General features: G+C 43.1%; 1 protein-coding gene across 2 annotated transcripts in view; it reads right to left on the bottom strand.

Moving 5' to 3' along the window:
* Positions 1-22,200, bottom strand: part of LOC135519197 (ephrin type-A receptor 3-like) — a 169,026-nt gene extending 146,826 nt beyond the window's left edge. For both annotated transcript variants that reach the window (XM_064944289.1, XM_064944290.1), the window contains exons 1-3: positions 21,989-22,200; positions 11,325-11,389; positions 5,580-6,240 (exon numbers count right to left, since the gene is read on the bottom strand). In XM_064944289.1, coding sequence (XP_064800361.1) covers positions 5,580-6,240; positions 11,325-11,389; positions 21,989-22,091 — 829 coding nt within the window. In that variant the 5' untranslated portion in view covers positions 22,092-22,200. The remainder of the gene's footprint in view (positions 1-5,579; positions 6,241-11,324; positions 11,390-21,988) is intronic.
* Between the last annotated feature and the right edge of the window lie 1,556 nt (positions 22,201-23,756).

The following is a 23,756-nucleotide window of genomic DNA, read 5'->3' as shown; positions in this document are numbered from 1 at the left end:
ACACAGACAGACAAACACACAAACACACACAGACACAAACATAAACACACACAGACACAAACACACACAAGCACACACACACACCCAAACACACACACACAGACACAAACACACAAACACACACACACAGACAGACACAAACACACACAGACACAAACACACACAAACACACACACACAGACAGCCACAAACACACACACACACACACACACACACACAGACACAAACACACACACACACAGACACAAACACAAACACACGCACACACACACACAAATACACACCAGGCGGCAGTATGCTAAAGCCCTTGTAGTCGAAACTAAACTATTATTTATTTGAGGTATCGCTGGGTTTGTTGTTTTGAAAGTGTTCTATTGAAAAAGTGTGGTTACTAGCTACCTTTTTAATTTGGATCCCACGATATGGTTAGCATCAGTTGCTGGGACAGCTATATCTGTCTAGGGACAACTAAAAGTTTGAAGAGCAAAGTGGTTAGCACTTGTGGACTGGGACAGCGGATTGTCCCAGGCTTGTTTCTGTCTAAATCCCTGCTAAATGTTGCCATGTCTGGAACTGCATGGACTACCAGCGTTAGCCTACATTGCTACCATGGCATCCAAAACCAAAGGTGGGAGTCATGGAGAGGACAGTGTTTCTCTATTACAGGTGAAGGAACTTTTAAATAAACAAAAAGGGTTCTACAAGCAGTTGTTACAACAGGAAAATAGCTTCCGGAGCTTTGTCCAAATACTGATGGACTCAACTAATAAAAGAATGGTCTACAGTTCTCCCAAGAAGATGTGGATGTCCTGAATATGACTACAAACTGTAAGTCCTCTCAAGATGATGACAGCACTGTCTGTGAATCATTATTAACAATGACTGGCAAAACAGACTAGAGGGACAGTCCAGGAGGAATAAAAAACCTGTAACCAGCCCAGAAGACAGACTCAGGCCTATAGTGGTCAAGTTCCTGAGGTTTAAGGACAGAATGGCTGTTCTGGAGAAAGCCAAGAACTTGAGAGGAACCAATATATTCCACAATGAGGACTTCTCTGAGTCTGTGCGCCAGAGGCGGAAATAACTTAACCCAGCTATGAAAGCTGCTAGAGAGTACGGGAACATTGCTTACATCCACTATGACAGACTCATTGTCCACCCTCCCTCCCAGAAGCCTGGGAGGAATGAGAGAACCAAGCCTCAGGGCCAGTAGCTTCAGCCCCATATTACACACAAATGTTGTATTGATCATATATTCACTAATGCTGCAGAACTTATAGTGAGTCACCATAACATTGTGGCAATAACAAGGAAAGCCAAAGTGCCAGAGGTTGAAAGTCATTTATAAAAGATCATACAAAATGTTTTCTCAGGATTTTTTTGTTGAAGATGTAAAAAAAATGTATGTTGGTCTGATGTGCATGAGGAAGTGAATCCATATGCAGTACCGGAAGTATTTGTACAATTATCCATACAAATGATTGACAAGCAGGCAACTGTGAGAACCATTAGAGCCCCCTGGTTTGATAATTAATTGAAAAATGTTATGGTTCAAAGAAATTATGCAGTGGAGGTGGTTAACAAGACAGGGTTCTCGGCTGATTGGTTGACATACTTTAAATTGAGAAATGTTGCGACTAAACTTAACAAAAAGAAGAATAAATTATATTACCAAACAAAGACAAATGACATAAAACATAATGGAAAAAGCCTTTGGGTAATTTAAATGATATCATGGGCAGAAAACCCAATTAATCTCCATCATTCATTGAAGTTGAAGGGTCATGTACAATCAAACCTTTCTATATGGCCAATCCTTTCAATGACTATTTCACTAGTAAAGTGGAAAAACTCAGAAGTGAAATGTCAACATTGAACAATGACCCATCATATTTTTGTATAAAAGATCTAATAATGAAAGAGAAGAATTGCTGTTTTGAATTTGGTCAAGTTAGTGTGGGAGAGGTGGAAAAACCATTGTTATCCATCAATAATGATGAGCCACCAGGTAAAGACAACCTTGATAGGAAACTATTGAGAATAGTAGCAGACTGTATTGCAACCACTACTTGCTATATCTTTAACCAAAGCCTAAATGGGTGCGTGTCCACAGTCGTGGAAGGAAGCTAAAGTCATTCCGCTGCCTAAAAATAGTAAAGCTCCATTTGCTCTAACAGCTGCCCAATCAGTTTGCTACCTGTTTTTAGTAAACTGATAGATAGGATTGTGCTTGACCAAATACAATGCTATTTTTCAGAGAACAAGTTAACTAATTACTTTCAGCATGCATATAGAGAAGGGAACTCAACTTGTACAACACTGACTCAGATGACTGATGATTGGTTAAAATAAATGCATCATATGATATTTGTAGCTGTATTGTTAGATTTTAGTGCCGCTTTTGATGTTATTGATCATAAATTGTTATTGAAGAAACTCACTTGCTATGGCTTTACATCACCTGCTAACACATGGTTGGAGAGTTATTTATCCAATAGAACGCAGAGTGTTCTTCAATGGAAGCTTCCCTAACATCAGATATGTACATTGCTGTGTCACTCAGACCTTGGGTGTTACTCTTCTCAATTTTGTACAAATAATTTGTCACTGGTCTTACATTAAGCTAGAATGACTATGCATGTGGACTACATGTCAGCACCCAAAACCAGTGAGTTCACTGAAATTAGAAATAATGAGTTACAGTCAGTATCAGAATGGATGATTCATAATAAACTGGTCTTAAATACATCTAAACCTAGCTATGACATTGGTTGGTCAGGTGTCATGGGCAAGTCATATTGACAAAGTTGTTGTGAAGATGGGGAGGGGTATGTCTGTTCTACAACGATGACACAAAAATCAACTGTACTAGTTGTTCAGGCACTGGTCTTGTCCCATCTTGATTACTGTCTGGTAATATGGCCAAGGGGTCACACTCGTTGTAATGAGTAGACCAATGCGCAGCGTGAGTAGAGTTCCACATATTTTTAATAAACAGAAACTCACGAACAAAACAAGAACGCATAAACGAACCGTGAAGCTATTGGTGCACACAGGCAACTATCCGTAGACAAGATCCCACGAACACAAATGAGGGAATGGCTACCTAAAGATGATCCCCAATCAGAGACAACGATAAACAGCTGTCTCTGATTAGGAACCATATCAGGCCAACATAGACATACAAAAACCTAGATGACCCACCCTAGTCACTATCTCTCCCCAACCAACACAGAGAATAAACAGCTTACTATGGTCAGGGTATGACACAAGGGCAGCAAAGAAAGACCGTGCAAAGCTGCAGCTGTCTCAAAACAGAGCAGCATGCCTTTAACTGCACATGCCGAACTAACATCAACAACATGCATGCCAGTCTTTCCTGGTTGAGGATTGACAAGAGATTAACTGCTTCTCCAAGTTTGTATGATACATATTATTGTGACAAAAAAAATGACAGTGTCTGCATAATCAAAGAACACCCATATATACCCCACAAGACATGCCACCAGGGGTCTCTTCAGACACCTATACATACCCCATAAGACATGCCACCAGGGGTCTCTTCAAACACCGATACATACCCCACAAGACATGCCACCAGGGGTCTCTTCACAGTCCCCAAATCTGAAACTAATTCACAGAAATGCACAGTTTTATACAGAGCAATGATCTCATGGACATCTCCAATTACCCAAGCAAACAGCTAAATCACCTTTAAAAACAACTCATCGAACGGCAGGGACTATGACACAGACACACACATTATTTTTGTATTGTATTTTTTTTGTTTAAAGAAATGTTACATTGTTTGTATATCATGTATTTTACATTTCTGTGACTGTCCTTGTCTATCAATGTATCAGTGTTTTGTTACTTGTCATGTTCTGTGTTTAATTGTGGACCCCAGGAAGAGTAGCTGCTGCTTCTGCAAAAGCTAATGGGGATCCTAATAAACAAATAAAGTACTCTTTGAGGCCTATACAAACATAGACCGACCAACAACAAAAAAAGTATGAAATATAAATAAAAACATACACAGGCACGCAGTACAAACACACACACACCGTGCAAAGACAAATAGAAAATGCTGTGTCACTTCTCAAAGAAAACACACTCCATGAAATATTCAGTGAAGTAAAGCCTTTCTCTAAATCTGACTCAGAGTTACAAAAACACACACAGATAGGAGAAGAAGTTCTGGAAACCTAAACATATCCCAGTGTTAGCGTAGCCACTCAGCTACCCACCACACGCCCCTCAACCCTCATCTGTCTGTTAACACTGGGGGCCGAGCTGCGCACTGGGCCCCTCGCTGTCGCTTTACACGGGGGGCTGTGTGTGTGTGTGTGTGTGTGTGTGTGTGTGTGTGTGTGTGTGTGTGTGTGTGTGTGTGTGTGTGTGTGTGTGTGTGTGTGTGTGTGTGTGTGTGTGTGTGTGTGTGTGAGTCACAGTGCAGCTGTCATAACCGGCGTAACATAAGCCCTTATTAGACTCCATTAGCCGTCAGTGAAACTAATAAGAGATTGTCAAATACACCCAAACATTCACACTACTCACACTGACAGGAGAGAGAGACAGAGGGAGACAGAGAGACAGAGAGAGAGAGACAGAGACAGAGAGAAAGCGTGACAGAGACACCAAGAGACCCTGAGACCGAGTGAGGAGGAAAAGTTGCCTCACACTACCATTTGTCTCTTTCTTTCACTTGTTTCTCTCCAGAGAACGAGACAGGAAGGAAAGGGTCTTCTCTCTTATCTTACCCTTGACACCAGAACTTGACCTGGGAGATTACCTTTGATTTTAATTCAACATGACTCATTCATCCTTCTACTCACTCATCCATAGAATAGTGAATGCACAGAGTGGATCAATATCTTCACACAGCGATCAACACAGAAAACATTCCCATCTGAAAAGAGAGAAGAGGAGTAGATGGTCTCTTGACTTTCTGAGCTGTAGTAATTTCTCTGGGCACAGTGCTCCCATTGGAACTAAAAGTTCCCCTTACACACACCATCTCATCATATCACCATATCTTTGCACACACAATATCATATAACATAATCTTGTCCAGGCCTATTTCCCAGCCCTCCGCCCATGTCAAAACACCCAAAACACCAGCCCAGATCCCTATCATGTCCCAGCACTCAGCAGCACACACCCTTTCCTCTGATATCCCCCTCTCTCCATGGCCTCCAACAGCAGACATACACACAGAGAACTGGTCCTTCCTCCATCCTGATGAGGTGAGAGAGGAGGAGCTCACAGATATAACTACTGTAAGCTGGGCCATCTACCATACACACAGAACTTCTCAACCAACCCTCATACACACACATACTGGGTTTCTAGTGGTTAGAGCAAAGGCCAGAGATGGCCGACAGATATGAGGTGTGTGTATCTGTGTAATAGATCAGAACTTTACCACAGCTGAAACCGTGCTTTCAAAACGTTACAAGGTGCTGTGTACACTCAGAGCCAATGTTGAGTATCGACTGGGAATGTATATTTCAGCGATGGAGAGGTAGGGAGGTGAAAGGGAGATAAACTAAGTACAGGGAGTAGTATGTCTGTCTTACCTTGGCAGGAGCTCCCTCTCTCCTCATAGCCGACGTTACACAGACACTTCCCTATGGGCACTAGCCACTCTCCCTCTGTGCTACAGTACATTCGTGGTGGCTCCTGCTCCTTTGAGTGATTGACACACGAGCCCTTCACCTCCACCAATGAATGAGAGTCCATGGGCACCGTGTCAGGGAATGAGGCCAGGTTCCTAACGATGAACGGGCACATCTTAAAGTACACCCTGACTGACACCAGGGCCACACACGCCCCCACGTCCTGGAACGCCAGGTAGAAGCCCTTCTTGGTAACAGGCCCCACCTCCCGGACCTCCGTGTTGAGCTTCAGAATGCGGTCCCCCAGGTCCATTTGAGTGAAGCTCTCGTCTGCAGCGATGGTGTCGATCTTGGAGAACTGGTGTTCTCTGAAGCGGCTCCCCTGGTCCTCATCCGTCTCCAGGTACAGCAGGTTGAAGGTCTCCTTGCAGGTCCCCAGGACCAGGGGGATGGAGTTACAGTCTCTCAGGGTGAACTTTAGCTCCACGTAGATCTTCTTGGCCGACTGGCGGGGGATCCAGTTGGTCCTCAGCCAGTTGTTCTGACTGTACTCCATCACGTTACACACCTGGAAGGTCCTGATGGGAGTGTAGTGCTCGTCAACTCCGCTGATCTCCTCCCACTGAGAAGAGAGAGATGGAGAGAGGGAGGAAAGAAAGGAGGAGAGAGATAGAATGTCATTCCAATTCTTTATTCTAAACACACCAGGATCATCATACATCATGTAGTTTAGTCTCCCAGCGGTTAAACTTTGAATCAAAGATGTGATGAATAGGGAAACACTTGAACGATGGTTATTATTGTGGCTAAAGTGACACTTATTAAATTGCATGGCTTTAAATGACATTATTCTCCATCAGTCATGAGTAGCTGAATGAATGAGTCTCTCCTTCACACAGAGGTCTGCTCTGGGTAAGTGGAACTTCATTTTAATGATGAACAGTGTGTTTTCTATTACAATAATAGTGATTTACTTGGCAACCAACAGCATTCATAATTTCTCTTATTTTAACCGTCCCCCATTTCTCTTGCTCTGTCAACATCATCCTTTCTCCGCACTCCCTCTCTCTCTCTGATTGCAGCAGTTGAAGCCAGGTATTCTTCTCACACACATCTTCTACATATGGAAGTCTCTTTCCAGCATTAGAGGGGATTCTTTGTCGTCCTTCCACAGACTTTTAGCAAGGGTACGAACAAGGGTACGAACAAACCTCTCTCTCTCTCTCTCACTTTGAAAGGAGATGACTGTTGGATCTAGGGAACAGGGTTTATACTATTACGAGTTCATGTGTCTTCATGTAGAGCGATATGATGCACATTGAAATATATCAAATGTAATTGTTAGTGCTGGCTCTTTCCACTAATGCTGTCTTTGTATAAGTTCTCTGTGATCCACAAACACTGGAAGAGGATCCCCCACACACACAGGCTTGCCAGCGCGGTTAGAGAGGGGCAGTGAAAGCAGAGGTTCGAAATGAAACCCAGGTGTGAGCTCAGAGTAACTGAGATATGCAGTGTGTGTGTGTGTGTGTGTGTGTGTGTGTGTGTGTGTGTGTGTGTGTGTGTGTGTGTGTGTGTGTGTGTGTGTGTGTGTGTGTGTGTGTGTGTGTGTGTGTGTGTGTGTGCGCGTGCATGCGTGCGTGCGTTTGTACCATCCCATTCCAGAGAGTTACTGTGCTTTAAACCACTGCTGCCAAAACAAATGAAAGTTATTCTACGATGTGCAGACCATCCCCTGCCATACATGACATCATTATGACACACTTCACCCTTCCCTCGCTCCTTTCCACTATTCCTTTCTCCTCTTTACTTTCTCCCTCTCTTTCTGCATGTCTTTGACATGAGAGACGTCATCTCTCAACTGTACAGCCTCTCGATCCTCTCTAGTTGTGATGATGACATTGGGCTTGTATAACTATCTCTTTACAGCACTGACACCAACAAGGAGGGGGAGAGGGGATAGAGGGGGGGTAGAGAAAGGGGGAAAGAGGAGAGAGAGAAATGAAACGGTTGAACCAGCAGTTGGCAAAGCCCTAACACGACTCCCCAGTGTGCACTGGCTATGAAGGCAGGCCAACAAGCATGCTCACACACACACACAAGCTGCCAGCTAGCTGAGTCTCTGGCAGCGGGGTAGTGAGAGAGGAGAGCTGGTGTTTCAGAGAGGGAGATATGTAATAACCTTATAATCCTTCTCCTGATCACGTTACAGTGGAATTACATTAGTTAGAAAAGACTGACATTTCTACAGCCCTGTGGTGGTATCATATACATGACCCCTGTGATTTAGCCTTCACAGACACACACTCACAACACACACACACACGTACAAGTGTATCCACTCTCACACACAAGTTTCTCAGTTTCCATACTCGTCCTCTTAATTGAAATGCCTGTGAGGTCAGAATTACAGTTACTAGGTTTCCATTATTAAAGGGAGAGAGTGGGAGGAGGGAAAGAGAGACAAAAGGTCAGAGAGAAAGAGTATGTGTGCTCCAGAGAGAAGCACACACAGAGAGAGAAAGTGACAGAGTGACAGACAGAATGTACTCTATCAGGCCAGTGTTAGGCAGTAGTAGGGGTCTAAAACTAGCAACACCACTTTTCTATATGTCAGGACAACTCTCTCACACTAATTGATATAAAACAACATTCAGACCCTACCCCTGAACTCTGACCCCTGTCCCCAGGTCACAGGGGTCCACCTAATGATCAGACACTCTGACCAAGAAGCGGGCTTCCCAGGCCACTTCAGAGGCCTGAGGGACACAGCTTCAGTCCAATGACACATTTAATTTAGTTGTTTCCTTGTTTTCAACCATCTAAGGTATTTTCTGAACATAAAATTGAAACAATGGATATTATTTACAGTTTGAATCAATGTATTCAGGGTTTAGAAATGGATGGCTGTGACCCAACAGAGAAGGACAGTGGTGAAACCTGAAGCTTCATTGATCTGACTAATGTCCAATAAGGAGTCCGGTTCAGCTGCTTGATTGAGACAAGTCATTTCTTTATTTATTTTTCACTCTTAATTCTCTCCATTCCCACATTGTGGTAGTAACCAGAGAACCAAGTGCAGAGCAGCTTTAGTTTCCTGATTTGGGTCACCATGACAGAACTCAGAAGACTTTCATCACAGTTTGGACCAGAGAAAAACCATAACACTACCTACCACCACCCACCCCCCTTTACACCCCCCTACAGTCCCCCTCTATAGCAGGCCCTCTCCAGGCCTCACCATGTGCTAATCTCTCGTTTATGGACAGGCTTTTCTCCTCTCTCCCAGTGCAGCTGGGGCCTCTCACTCAGTCAGTCAGTCAGTCAGTCAGTTTGTATTTGGGGGAATATGGTGCTATGGTGACTAAATGAGTTTGGGTATTACAATACATGGAGACTGAGGAGTAGTGGACTCTGGCCAAAAGAGCTGTGCCATTAGGCTCTGGACTGGAGAGCAGTAATGTAGTGTGTCTCTCTGGGATTGGATGAAGCGATGCCAAGAGAGCATAGTGTGTACATGTCTTTGCAGGCCCAGACCTTAGGCTCCCAGCACCATATATAGTTTCTCATTAGTCCAGACATGATATTCAGTGGGAGATGAGTTCCTCCTCTGGTTCCTCAGACAATGTGGAATATATCTCTAAATTGGTGGTTATAAACTGTTAGGGATTTCTCCTTCCAAAGATGTGAAACATAGGCCTGCTGAGGGCACCATCAGGGCACCACTAGCCTAGTGGTTAGAGCGTTGGACTAGTAACCGGAAGGCTGCAAGTTCAAACCCCCGAGCTGACAAGGTACAAATCTGTCGTTCTGCCCCTGAACAGGCAGTTAACCCACTGTTCCTAGGCCGTCATTGAAAATAAGAATTTGTTCTTAAATGACTTTCCTGGTTAAAAAAAATAAAAAAATAAAAATGATGAGGTTGTCCACATCTTAATCAACAATGAGTCATCAAGAACTCCTAATCGACACCAGAGTGATCATGACACACACCTCAGGGCTATGGCTGAATTAGAATGAGGCTAGGGTGCACAGTGGGGTTGGGGTGCTGTTTGTGCTGTAACACTGGAGCATTTTGTGCCGTAACACCGGGTAGCACTTTGCTTACAGACCAGGGGCCCATCTGTCACCGTCAATATGTATTGTGTGTGTGTGTGTGTGTGTGTGGCCCCATGCCACCACATTTTGAGAAATCATTTCAGAGGGACTGGCTCTCAGGACAGAATGCTTATCAGCCGCCGTCAGCCAACGACATGAGTAATTACCCATGATTCACCTTGAGGACTTGATCATCAGCACTCTCTCTCTTCCCCTCTCTCTTGATTCACAGCGCTCTCTCTCCACCTTCCTCTTCATCCAGCACACTCTCCTTCCCCCTCTCTTTCTCTTCATCCCCCTCTCTCTCACCGTTCAAGACCACAGCAGGCAGTGGTTTCTGCAGGGTTATTCAGTAGTGTATCTACGTACCGTACCTTAGTTCAACCCACTCACTGTATTTTCAATCTGTTCTGAATCTTTCAACTTTACATAGAGGAATTCCCACTCTCAAAGGTTATGTCAATTACCCAAACCTGGCCTCAAACCCAGTCCAAAATAAGCAGGAAACATTAAAAGTCAGTGTTCTGTAAGTGTGTTTGGTTCAACCTTACAAAATAACCTCTAGGTTTTATAGTTCTGGTAGTTAATATATAGCTAGTGGAAACCAGGGCTGGCAGCTCTATAGAACAAATGAGAGGATTACCTTCAGCTCCAGCCAGCCAACACTTAATAAAGTTCAGAGGAGAAATTGGCTGCTGCAGCCCACGAGGCCAGTACGGTAACGGGTAGACAAATAAACACAGTAGACCAACACACAGAACCACACACACACACACATACGCAGACTTAGACCGTGGCATTGGTAGAGACACAGGAGGAAGTAGGTAGAATAGGGAAGGGAAGGAAGTCAAGCAGTTTTGTGTTCTGATTGTGTTGTTGTACTACTGAGTTATTAATGTTTGATCTCTGTGTTGTAATACTAGGTTAGTAAGGGTTGATCTCTGTGTTGTAATGCTAGGTTAGTAAGGTTTGATCTCTGTGTTGTAATACTAGGTTAGTAAGATTTGATCTCTGTGTTGTAATACTAGGTTAGTAAGGTTTGATCTCTGTGTTGTAATGCTAGGTTAGTAAGGTTTGATCTCTGTGTTGTAATACTAGGTTAGTAAGGTTTGATCTCTGTGTTGTAATACTAGGTTAGTAAGGTTTGATCTCTGTGTTGTAATACTAGGTTAGTAAGGTTTGATCTCTGTGTTGTAATACTAGGTTAGTAAGATTTGATCTCTGTGTTGTAATACTAGGTTAGTAAGGTTTGATCTCTGTGTTGTAATACTAGGTTAGTAAGATTTGATCTCTGTGTTGTAATACTAGGTTAGTAAGGTTTGATCTCTGTGTTGTAATACTAGGTTAGTAAGGTTTGAAGACAAATAAACACAATCTGTCTCCCCATCCACACATATGGTGAGCCCATCACATACTTAGTCTATGGAAAGGTTAATCCCACTAGATTTAGCTCATAGGATTACAGAAAATAAGATGAGCTTGTATTGTTTGTTCGAAATGTCCTTAGCACCATTAAAACCTACAAATCTGCTGACAGGACAGAATGCTGACAGACAGGATAGAATGTAAAGACGTGTGTAAACCATGAGACATGTATCTACTACTCACCCCGTGTGATGGGTAGGAGATCCATCCCAGCTCCCCCTGGCTGGCTTTGGAGTCCAGCAGGTTCACTGTAGAGAGGAGGAGAATAACAACAGGGATGGGTGTCGGGAAGTGACTATGGGAAAGCAGGTAGTCCTGGCACCACTGTGGACATTTTGAATCGCTATCCTTCTGATGACTAATTAGCCTCATCCTCCTTTCTCTCTAAACCTGGCCTTGGGACCTCCAGTCAAAAGCCATTACCAGGATAGTATTTACCCAGCTGCTCAATTCTCAGGACTCCTTAGAACACATAGACACACACACCAGGCCTGTTTCCCTCTGAGGACTTCCTAGAGCTAACCAAAACAGAGACAGCCTGCTGCACTGTCCTCCAAAGCAAGAGATGTTCTGGTCTGTGGCGACCTGGAAGGCTGTTGAGTCACTGCTACAGCTGTGTGAACTGTCCCTCCTCTGAGTTGTATAGTACTGATACACATGTACTGTAGGATCAGGAAACCACATATGCTGTTACCAATCTTTGGATCTACAATCCCTGTCAACCTGTAACTCTCATGTCCTAAGCTTTACAATGGCATCTTTAGGTTTTCAGATAAATCATGGGCTCTGAATGGACATATGTACAACATTCATTACTACACTGTAAATATGGAAATGATTATATTATTTCACAAATTTTAGCTTTCAATTAATTCTTTAGTTGTTAATTAATATAAACTTTTGTCTAACGGTCATCGAGAGCTATGGTTAGATTGTGTGATCTGAATGGTGTGAGTGTTATCAGACATACACTACATTACACTACACCTGCTTGACAAACATCTCATTCAAAAATCATGGGCATTACTATGGAGTTGGTCCCCACTTAGCTGCTGTAACAGCCTCCACTCTTCTGGGAAGGAGAGTCCACTAGATGTTGGAACATTGTTGCGGTGACTTGCTTCCATTCAGCCACAAGAGCATTAGTGAGGTCGCTGTCAGCGTTCCACTTCATCCCAAAGGTGTTCCATTGGGTTGAGGTCAGGACTATGTACAGGCCAGTCAAGCTCTTCCACAATGATCTCGACAAACCATTTCCGTATGGACCTCACTTTGTGCATGGGGGCATTGTCATGCTGAAACAGGGAAGGGCCTCCCCCAAACTGTTGCCACAAAGATGGAAGCACAGAATTGTCTAGAAAGTCATTGTATGCTGTAGCATTACGATTTCACTTCACTGGAACTAAGGGGCCTACCCCGAACCATGAAAAACAGACCGAGAATTATTCCTCCTCCACCAAACTTTATTTTTGTGTGTGTTATCTTTATGTATCTTTTTTTAATTCAGGACCCACTCAGGAGCTCAACTTTACAGTTGGCACTATGCATTGGGGCAGGTAGTGTTCTCCTGGCATCCGTCAAACACAGATTCGTCCGTCGGACTGCCAGATTGTGTAGTGTAATTGATCACTCAAGAGAACGCATTTCACCTGCTCCAGAGTTTAATGCTGGAGAGCTTTACACCACTCTAGCCGACAGTTGGCATTTTGCATTGTGATCTTAGGCTTGTGTGAGACTGCCTGGCCATGGAAGCCCATTTCATGAAGCTCCCGACAAACCGTTTTTATGCTAACGTTGCTTCCAGAGGCAGTTTGGAACTCAGTAGTGATTGTTGCAACCGAGGACATATGATTTTTATGCACTTCAGCACTCGTCAGTCCCGTTCTGTGAGATTGTGCGACCTACCACTTCGCATTTCAGCCGTTGTTGCTCCTAAACATTTCCACTTCACAATAACAGCACTTAGGGTTGACGAGGGCAGCTCAAGCAGGGCAGAAATATGACAAACTGACTTATTGGAAAAGTGGCATCCTATGACGGTGCCATGTTGAAAGTCACTGAGCTCTTCAGTAAGGAACATTCTAATGCCAATGTTTGTCTATGGAGATTGCATGGCTGTATGCTCAACTTTGTACACCTGTCAGTAACAGGTGTGGCTGAAATAGAAGGGGTGTCCAAAACTTTTGTATATATAGTATAGGTGGACCTATGTCTGCGAATACAGTACGACTTGGAATGCTGCTCTTCCAATCAGCATCCAGAATCCAACAACTAGTTCTATAATTACTAAGACAGAACAGTATGATAAGAGCTGTGACACAGGGCCTCTGGTGGGCTGCAGTGCCGCTGGTGCAACAACAAAGCAGGGAAAAAGATCATTTAATCTTGATTCAATCTTCCTTCAAGATCTGTGTTTTCAAGGGAGACTGGGATCAGATATCCTGACTAACAAGTGTTTGAGAGGAGAGTGAAGATCTGTGTCAGTCTCTATAGCAGGGTTCCTCAACTGGCTGCCCGCAGGTGGTTTTATTTGGCCCCCCAGAAAATGTTTTACAAACATCGTTGGACATAAAAACACCAGGAAATCTGCTCAGAATTATACTAATTTTGGAAATCTGTTCCCAGGTATTCCTGCGCATAACAGAGAGACACATCTGATTGTATACAAATATAAGCAAGGTTTGAAATGATTATGTTTTAGTCAAACATTATATCTGTTTGGGCATCTTGAGGTCTACAAATGAATTAGAATTATGTTCCAGCCCCCGACCATCCACTCGAGAAGAAAATCAGATGAAGCTAGATTATGCTCCCTGCTCTATGAGGAGTTCTGAACATGCTCCCAATTGGTTAGGTATCTTAAGGTTAGGTATTAACTCTATATTGATTTGCTACCTCCCTTTCCAGTTTGCACAGGATTGAGGACAGTACGGAGTGGAGAAGAGAGAGTATAGGAGGGGAGAGGAAAATAAAGATTTTCGCACATTCCAGACTGAAGCCAACAAAATTGAGGCTCACCTAAAATCTAGCCAAACAGGGTCCGCACGCACACACACACTCCTATTAAAGCTAATAAAGCTATCTGCTGCTGTCAGATTATAGCAGTGCAGCATCCAGCTCCATTGGTTCCAATTTACATTTCTCAACGAGCCAGGCCCCATCTCAAATCGAGCCAAGCGAGGGGATTTGAGAGCAGAAAATTAGATGGCTCTATCTGAAGCTGCCTCTCCAGCTGCATGGGCCGGAAATCACCACCAAAGTCCCACACACTCACACAAAGATCCACATGCACACAAACACACACAAATACATGCCCAGACACTCACACAGAACACTCACACAGAACACTCACACAGAACACTCACACAGACACTCACACAGAACACTCACACAGAACACTCACACAGAACACTCACACAGACACTCTCTCGTCAGTGTGACTATCCAGTCAGTCGGCCGTAGTGTGTTTCAGAAAGCACAGACTTTTTATGGTAACTAACAGTAAAGAACAGTATTAATAGCAGTCTTCTGAGTAGACTACTGCTGGTCTCTGGTCTGGGAGCAAACAACATGGGAACAGTCAGTTGAGTCAATATGGGAAAGACAGAGGCAGAGTAACACCACCGGCCTAATAGTTCCATCTGATGTAGAGAATTAGCTTTTATTGAAGATTTTAGCTCTGCAGCAAAGTCTACACAGGGTTGTAGGCAGACAGGATGCACAGTGAGCAGTGTCTGCAGGAACACATCAATATGATATAGAAATCAGTCTGCCCAGACTGCCACAGAATGTAGGGAACACGCCTGTTATGACTGCTGGTTATGTATGTGTGTAAGGGTCTGCAGTAGTCTGTTTGCAGCCAGGCACATCTGCAGGTTGTGACTGTGTGTTCAGGGTGAAATGTTCTCCTCCCATCATGAATTATTCACACCGAGTGTCGCTGTGTCTGATGCTGCTGCTGGTTCCCCTCGCACAGCTCATGCATGCAACTAGCTCACAGTCTCACGTCAGAATTAGACTTTCAAACGTCAAATTTCGATGTTGTTCCAAACGTCAAATGTTGAAGTGTTTAAGGTTAAATTTAGAGATTAACTCCAAGATCTTAATGCATGCAACATTTGGCACCAGAGGCAACAGTGAGCGCTGTCCTGTCTTGACTTCCTCAGGTATGGGATGGAAGCCGAATACTGACTTGTATCACGTGTGACGTGGCTGCATACACGCACGTACACACATTCTGTGTCTCTAATAAACCCATACATTGTGAGATATTGGATAACCTATAAACACCGCCTATACATCACTTCCACCACTTTACACTGCTATACCTACAAGTTGACTCATAACCCACAGTCCCCGCGGTTATATCCGCAGGGTCATTAAATATCGGGGCAGACAGGTTAGGGTCATAAAATATTGTGTGGCTGAAGGGCGTAAAGAGCAACAATACCTTTAAAAAAGTAATGCATGTATAATTATCGTGCAATTTAGGCTTCATTTAGGTTTTGTTTTTAGGCTATCTGGTATTAGCGCATAAGCCTAAACTTTGGGGCTTAACTGTAGCTCGCCAAATAGCCTACACAGCCAATCGCCAAATAATGCTGTTGGGAGCTAGCAGAACAAAATGTACGTACATTTCATTAAATAAGACAAAAGCTGCAAAAGGAGAGTTGAAAATAAAGAGAAGGGAGGGCCAGAAAAGTAATGTTTGCAAAAGATTTGGTGAAGTGGTAAAATATGATAATATCAGTGCCGGCTTTATGTGTGATGTTTGTGAGGCGCTATGCAAAATCGACAGTCACAAGAAGGGACTTCAAATAGGACTATGGTATGTAAAAAAAGGAACTGTAGCCTGCTGTTTAGATAGGTTAAATGGAAACTGAAATCTGGACACTGACGATAGGTCTATAACCTCTCACATAGCCTTAATAATAACTCCTGTAGTATTAAGCATTTGTTGCAGTAAAATTATACACCAAAATAAGGCAACAATGGAACAGGGGTGGAGAAATAGTATTTCTTTCTGCATCTTGAGATAATTAAATGCTCAGTTAGATAACATCTGTAGAGGTGCGGTCTTAATCATAAAAGCATCATGAAAGCTTATAGTATTTCAACAAATTAAAATGTGCATCGAAGCCGAAATGAAATCTTATCAGAAACACGTTGGGTCGCTTACAACAGGTCAAACTGATGTCATTTGGACATTTTGCACATTAAAATCTTTCCTTTTTTTGCGTTATTGTATTTTTCCCTCAGAAAAAAACTTTAGCGATGTCAACTAGAATTAAACTAGAATTAATTCTATCGACCTATTCCATTATTCTGTTGAGCAAATAGCCTACCAAAATGTCGGAAATTATAAGCAGAAACATATCAACATATCAACATATCCTGCACCTCTGTCAAAAAATAATTGTTATGCCGTCATTGACTGTAGCCTATATAGCATATAGCGTGTTTTCTATATTTTCGGGTAAGGGTTGGCTGCGGACCTCAGATTTTTACTTTATCACATATAGTCGGGCGGATGCGGATGGTTTATTAGCAATTGCGGGCGGATGCGGATGGTTTATTAGCAATTGCGGGCGGATGCGGGTGAACAAACAGCTGATCCGCGCACCACTAACCTAAAGGCCTCCCATCCAGCAGATAGGTATACCACACACACAGAGAGAGAGAGAGAGAGAGAGAGAGAGAGAGAGAGAGAGAGAGAGAGAGAGAGAGAGAGAGAGAGAGAGAGAGAGAGAGAGAGAGAACTATTTTTTAAAGCGGGAGCATGTGTAAGCACATTTCCAGACCCCCTGAAAGATACCATCGCTCACAAACCTCTGTTCCTCCCAGAGGGGCTACTGCCCCGGCTTCTCCGGGCAAGGCCTCCCTGCCACCGGCTAAAAATACCACCACCTCCCGGCACCATGGCAGGGAGAGAAACTACCGCGCGTCACGCAGCCAGACTCACCACTGCCGCCTAGTCACACAAGCACGCGCTCCCGCAAACATAGGCTACACTTAGGCCTACCAAGACTTTCTCTCATTTTATGCTGCACACTCACTGCTCAAACATAACTTACACTGAGAAAATGCACTGATCCGTTGGTGCAAGAATCCCTCTTCAAATCAAGCCAATACGCCTGCCTACAATATCACATACATTCTGGCCAAATTATTCCCCAAAAATGAACAATCCTAAAAGTGGCCGTATTACTTTCTACTCCTGGGGTAGACGAATTGCAATACGAGACACAGTGTCGTAGGTCATCAAAGTTCCCCCATGACTATGGCTTTAGACAAGCACTGCTAAATGGCAGAAACATTTATTTGCTTCTGTAAATATGAGTGTGTATAGCAGGTAGCCTGCCCAGATAGGAGAGGAGATATTAAATAAGTCACTGCTATAACTCTGTGTTGTGGATTACAGGGACATACTGTATTACGGTAGGGAGTTTATCCATTGTCCTGCTACTAGCCTTAACCAATAGCAGGTGGTTCTATACACATTTGATCAAAGTCATAGCCTATTGAAAACATGAATATATGGACATGGTGATACAATTCAGTACATAGTTTGCATCATTTTCACAGCATTTTTTTCTCTGACCTGCCAATAATTAAATTTGAATAATGGGTCTATATAGGCAGGCCCAAGTTAAGGGGTATTTCACAATTCGTTGTTCTTTATTTTGGTTGATTTTATTTTTGTTTTTTTAAAGAAAAACTACCATTACCTTATGTGGAAGGTGGAAAAAATTGCGTCACCATGTTTTGGTCCATGACCGAATTGTCTGACCTCGCAGTAGGCCTCTGCCCTAAGCACACTACCAATCAAGCATGCATATGGCTTTTAAAATAGTACAATATCCTGCTAAAACTTTAACAATATATTTATCTGCAAAAGCAATATATTTTTCTTACGTCAGTTCAAATTTGTTTTAAGTGCAATGGGTTTTGAAGATCTCACGAGGACCTGATGAAACAGTCTCAGATAAAACAATAATAATGGGCGGTATAATGATGTGGGGGAAAATATAGCATCGAAGTACTGAGAACAACTTTTCTAAACGTGTCTAGTGTTGCAATAGGCATAAGATAATTCAAACAAAAACAATAAAAACAATATAGGCATAAGTAAATAAATAAATTAACATTTATAAAGTTGAAGGCCTAGTGGGGAAACATCAGATCCCTAAAATCTATTTTAACATTAAAATGCTGATCATGCGTAAGGCGAAGCCTGTGCGTGATGTTGAAACTGTACCTTGCCGAAGTTGTTGAAAGATTTATTCCTTCATCAAATAAACACAAGAGTAGCTAGAAGTTTGCAAATATATATATATATATATGTTGGCTAATTATTAAGAGTATTGTCATCATCATGATCATTAAGCCTATAATTAATGATAATGATGAATAGCCTGATATTATTGTGTAATTATCGTTGATATAATTAACCTAATGAACCTCTACATTTTGAGAGGAAGCATAAAAGGTGACATAATCCTAGTCGTCATGTAATAGTTAAGTTGTACATTTCTAAAACGTCCATATTTTCCCCCGCCTTACAACAGGACTATATCACCTGCTTCACGGATTATTCTGAACATTCACAAAACACACACACACACACACACGCACGGTCAGGTTGTCCTAAAGCTATCCTATAGCACAGTCTATTATTTTAGGGTATGGGTTTTATATAATGCAGCCCAATGAGCCATGCGAGTCGTGGTTCCGCTAAGCCCCAAAATAGGGCGTTACGGATTGAACAGTGGTTGGACTGTATTACTAATGTCAATTTACGACTTTGTATGCTCTGAAATGATAGATATGATATTTGGCAACAAAATGCAGTGAATATTTCCAATAGGACGTTATTTTATTTAACTAGGTAAGTCAGTTAAGAACAAATTCTTATTTACAATGACGGCCTATACCGGTCAAACCCTAACCCGGACGACGTCGGGTCAATTGTAGATGCATAGCCTATAAGCTTAACCTAAATTTTGCGGGAAAAGCTATATAGGCATATCAAATAAGATACTTTTATATAGCCAAGGCCCCATTTTTTGTTCTGCGCTCATAAAAGGAAATAGACCAGATATCCATGGTCCATGTTCTTTGAATTTTAAAATTAACGGAGAAAATGTGGCTTTGTGCTAAAAGTTTTCTTTGTGAAAGGGACTTATGCAGTGTAGCCTGTAAAGGAAGGGAGGGGGTTCTGACTTAACCGGGCCCCGATGACACGGTGCCTCGAGCACAAAAACAGCATCAAACAGGGAGACGATTCCTCTCTTCCCTCTTCCTCCGCAGAGTGTGCATTTTCTGTTTCTGATAGAAGTATTTTTGATACTTCTATTATTACAGATAGGCTCGAGCGTGTGAGGCTTCACGGTGAGAACGGCTCGATACTGACACTCTCTGGTAGACAGACCGGGTGTTTCGGGTGGCCATACATTGCACGAAAGCAGACTTTTATAAACAATAAGCTACAGGCTACGAAAATAATGGGCAATTAACAACGGATATATAGCCCATTGTTATTAGATTATTCTACCACCACAGGAGATAATAATAACTTCATGACCGATAAATAAGTGCATAGCCTACATAGCCCTAAACAATAATTTGGCTAACAAAAATAGAACGACTAGGTCTATATTTGACTTCACTATACTGTGTATGTCGACGTCTGGCCTGCCGAGATGCCGAGATCGAGCTGTGTGGGCTACTGGAAGTAGTGAGGTGAATAAAAGTGTCAAACAGTAAAAGCAGCCAAAAAGCATGTGCTGTAGAATCGAAAATATCAAAGCTGAAATAATCCCCTCAAAATGTCAGACGTTTCTAAAAAACAAAACACATAAATTGTGTCCGGCCAATCCCAACATGCTGCCCAGAGACCCATAAACTTAATTAGGCCTACATCAAATCGAAAAACAAAAGTAACTTCATAATTTCCAAGCTTGGTTTATTAACCGTTTATATAGCCTATGAGATAGACTACAATATAGGTCTAAAGATGAGACAAGGCGATACGATAAGCGCCTCTACCCAGCAGCTTACATGCATGGAGGAATGACTGGTTTGTAGCAATACTAAATCCTTCCCGTTACAATACATTGATCAGCTTAAATAGCTATGATGTGGATTGAAATCTAGGCATTTGTATTGCCCAAAGACAAAGTTGTGTTATGTGGCCTTAACTTTGACCTCTCGCGCTGGCCCATAGGCATAATCTGTCTGACCTTTGAGCGTTATTCGTTGTTCATTTTGATACCATATTCTCAGGCCATTTTTTTATATTGAAGCGTTGTCCTTTCCTACAAGAAAAACACAAAAGTGATACTGTAGTCGCCTATAGTATAGGCTTTGTGCTGTAGACGATATGTTCACCCTGTTGCAACAAAGAATAGGCCTATGGGGAAATGCTGTCTAGTCGATCGCATGTTTTCAGTTGTGTGCCTTCAAGGTCTTAGGCTATTTATTCACTTAAATTGTTTATAGGCCTATATGTTTACAGTTCAATTATGTTACAATTCATCAGGGAAAATATATTCTATAACATGTTCTCAAATTTGAATTATAATGCCTATAACTAATGCGAAGCCTATTACCATGTAAAAACAAGTCAACAATAGCATGACAATAAATTGCTTCATTTTACTGAGCTCACTCTTGATTAGTATTTGGCTTTGTCTCACTATTGACCGTCCAAGTAGGCTACAGGAATTTCTCAATGTGCAATTACCTGAGGAGCTTTGCCATTTGAAACTATAGGCCAATCATTTCATAACTGGACCATGTGTGTGCCTGCGTGTGTGCGGCGCGAAAATAAACAACCCATCGAGAGTGCATGCGTCGGCGGCGCGATAATAAACAACCCGTCGAGAGCGGCCTATTCAAGGAAAAGTAGCCAATGGATTAGTTAAGCGATGGAAATGTCGAGTGGAAGACTCCTTGCGTACAGCGCGCTATATGGGATATCAATCAGGAGAGTGTGCGTGTTCCTTCGAGCACGTCTCCACAAAGTGGGGCATATTTATATAATCCAATAAACTATCCGTGTGGATGAATACTAATTCATGTGAATAGGCTGCATTTTCTAAATATACATCTATTTAGGCTAATGTGTGATCCGCTTGGGTTAAGAGGAGCGGAGGTTCACTGCCTGCCTCTGGTTCTTTAGTGTGCACTACAGCGCTTGAACTGCCTGCTTCTACTCGGTGTTGTTGTCTTGGGACAATAGCCTACACGGGGATCTGTGAGTTATAATACCAAACATATTAATGAACACTTCCGCATCCACGTTTCAAAATGTATTATTATCACCATTTAGAGAATAATGATGGAATACCAATCGTTAATTCCAACCAATATATGCACGGACACCCCACTGTAAAATTCCTAAAGCTGATTATCGTGATCCCCCATCCAATACCAGTTTCCATCGATTTACCAGCGGGCCAAAGCTCTTAATGAGAGTTTAAAACGCCACACGGAGTCCATGCATCAATCCTTCTATTGCATTACATCCATCTTGGATCAAAACACAGACTATGTTAAAATAATTACACGATCATTTAAAAATGTGCTAAAATTCCGCCATGACAATTTTTGGACATTATCGAATGGTCTATCATGACATGTCCTGGCTGTCCCGTCCATCCACAGCATCAGTGCTGTTAGAACAACCTTAAATGTCTGGGGTCCAGACTGCAACACGAGCCGCTGCAGCCTACCACGCTCTCTCTCTCTCTCTCTGGGAGCGAACACATAACCTATCTCCCCTCTCAAACATGGATCTTTACTCTTACTCTTTTTATGTCAGACCCTCTCTCACTCACTCTTACCTTCATTGGACGGGTGGATGATCAGAAGTGCTGGGCAAATAAACGACAAGATTAACAGAAAAATACAAAGTAGTAGTGGTTTCGCGCGCGGTTTGCAATCCATGACGGCAGGCAGTTCAGAGGGCAAGACAGCGCGAGGTACATAACTCCGTAAAGCATGCGCCACTGAATGATGTGAGCTCGCTCTCCGGTTCAGACAAGAGGCTGGCGTTCAACTCGGCTCCGGGGCTGATGTCAACTTTGACACCGAAGAATGAGGAGGAGTCTGCGCTCTCTCTGTCTTACTCTCTCACTCGCTCTACTGAACGGAGACTGGCTGGAGCGGGGGCTCTCGTTTTCTGCAAGGTCCTACAGAGCTAAATTGATTGGCAAAGAGACGCTCAAGTTCACAAGAGGTCAATTTCCCAACAGATGATCAGAAGTAGAAAGCAGCAGCATTCCCTCTCGAAGCATTAGCCCCAGGAGTCCTGCAGCATTCCTTCTCCAAGCATTAGCCTTAGTAGCCCTGCAGCATTCATTCTCCAAGCATTAGCCCCAGGAGTCCTGCAGCATTCCTTCTCCAAGCATTAGCCCCAGGACTCCTGCAGCATTCCTTCTCCAAGCATTAGCCCCAGGAGTCCTGCAGCATTCCTTCTCCAAGCATTAGCCCCAGGACTCCTGCAGCATTCCTTCTCCAAGCATTAGCCCCAGGAGTCCTGCAGCATTCATTCTCCAAGCATTAGCCCCAGGAGTCCTGCAGCATTCCTTCTCCAAGCATTAGCCTTAGTAGTCCTGCAGCATTCATTCTCCAAGCATTAGCCCCAGGAGTCCTGCAGCATTCCTTCTCCAAGCATTAGCCCCAGGAGTCCTGCAGCATTCCTTCTCCAAGCATTAGCCCTAGCAGTCCTGCAGCATTCCTTCTCCAAGCATTAGCCCTAGCAGTCCTGCAGCATTCATTCTCCAAGCATTAGCCCCGGGAGTCCTGCAGCATTCCTTCTCCAAGCATTAGCCCCAGGAGTCCAGCAGCATTCCCTTTCAAGCATTAGCCCTAGCAGTCCTGCAGCATTCCTTCTCCAAGCATTAGCCCTAGCAGTCCTGCAGCATTCCTTCTCCGAGCATCAGCCCTAGCAGTCCTGCAGCATTCCTTCTCCGAGCATCAGCCCTAGCAGTCCTGCAGCATTCTTTCTCCAAGCATTAGCCCCGGGAGTCCTGCAGCATTCCTTCTCCAAGCATTAGCCCCAGGAGTCCTGCAGCATTCCTTCTCCAAGCATTAGCCCTAGCAGTCCTGCAGCATTCTTTCTCCAGACATTAGCCCTAGCAGTCCTGCAGCATTCCTTCTCCAAGCATTAGCCCTAGCAGTCCTGCAGCATTCTTTCTCCAGACATTAGCCCTAGCAGTCCTGCAGCATTCTTTCTCCAGACATTAGCCCTAGCAGTCCTGCAGCATTCCCTCTCCAAGCATCGGCCCCAGCAAAACACACAGCTCCATTCTCAGACTTGACTGATTACAAATTAAATTAAAACATATTTGTGTATTTATAAATACACTCAAATTATAATAAATATATTGCTTTTCATATTCTTAAGTCATAATGTTTCCGATAAACTCAAGTAAAAAATTAGAGTAGGGTTTCCTTGTTCTAGCTATAACTAGCACGTGATTACTCTTAAAGCCTTAATTGATTAGTTGAATCAGGTAGTGCTGCATGGGCCTTTGAGTCTAGCCCTTTATGCTCCCACTTGGGTTCCCAGGATAAGCAAGATTGGGAAACCATGAGTTAGTGAGGCGT

The sequence above is a fragment of the Oncorhynchus masou genome, chromosome 29, assembly GCF_036934945.1.
Source record: "Oncorhynchus masou masou isolate Uvic2021 chromosome 29, UVic_Omas_1.1, whole genome shotgun sequence".
In the NCBI taxonomy this organism is placed as follows: domain Eukaryota; kingdom Metazoa; phylum Chordata; class Actinopteri; order Salmoniformes; family Salmonidae; genus Oncorhynchus; species Oncorhynchus masou.
Note: the sequence above shows the minus strand (reverse complement) of the source record. Positions and strands in the feature narration are given on the sequence as shown.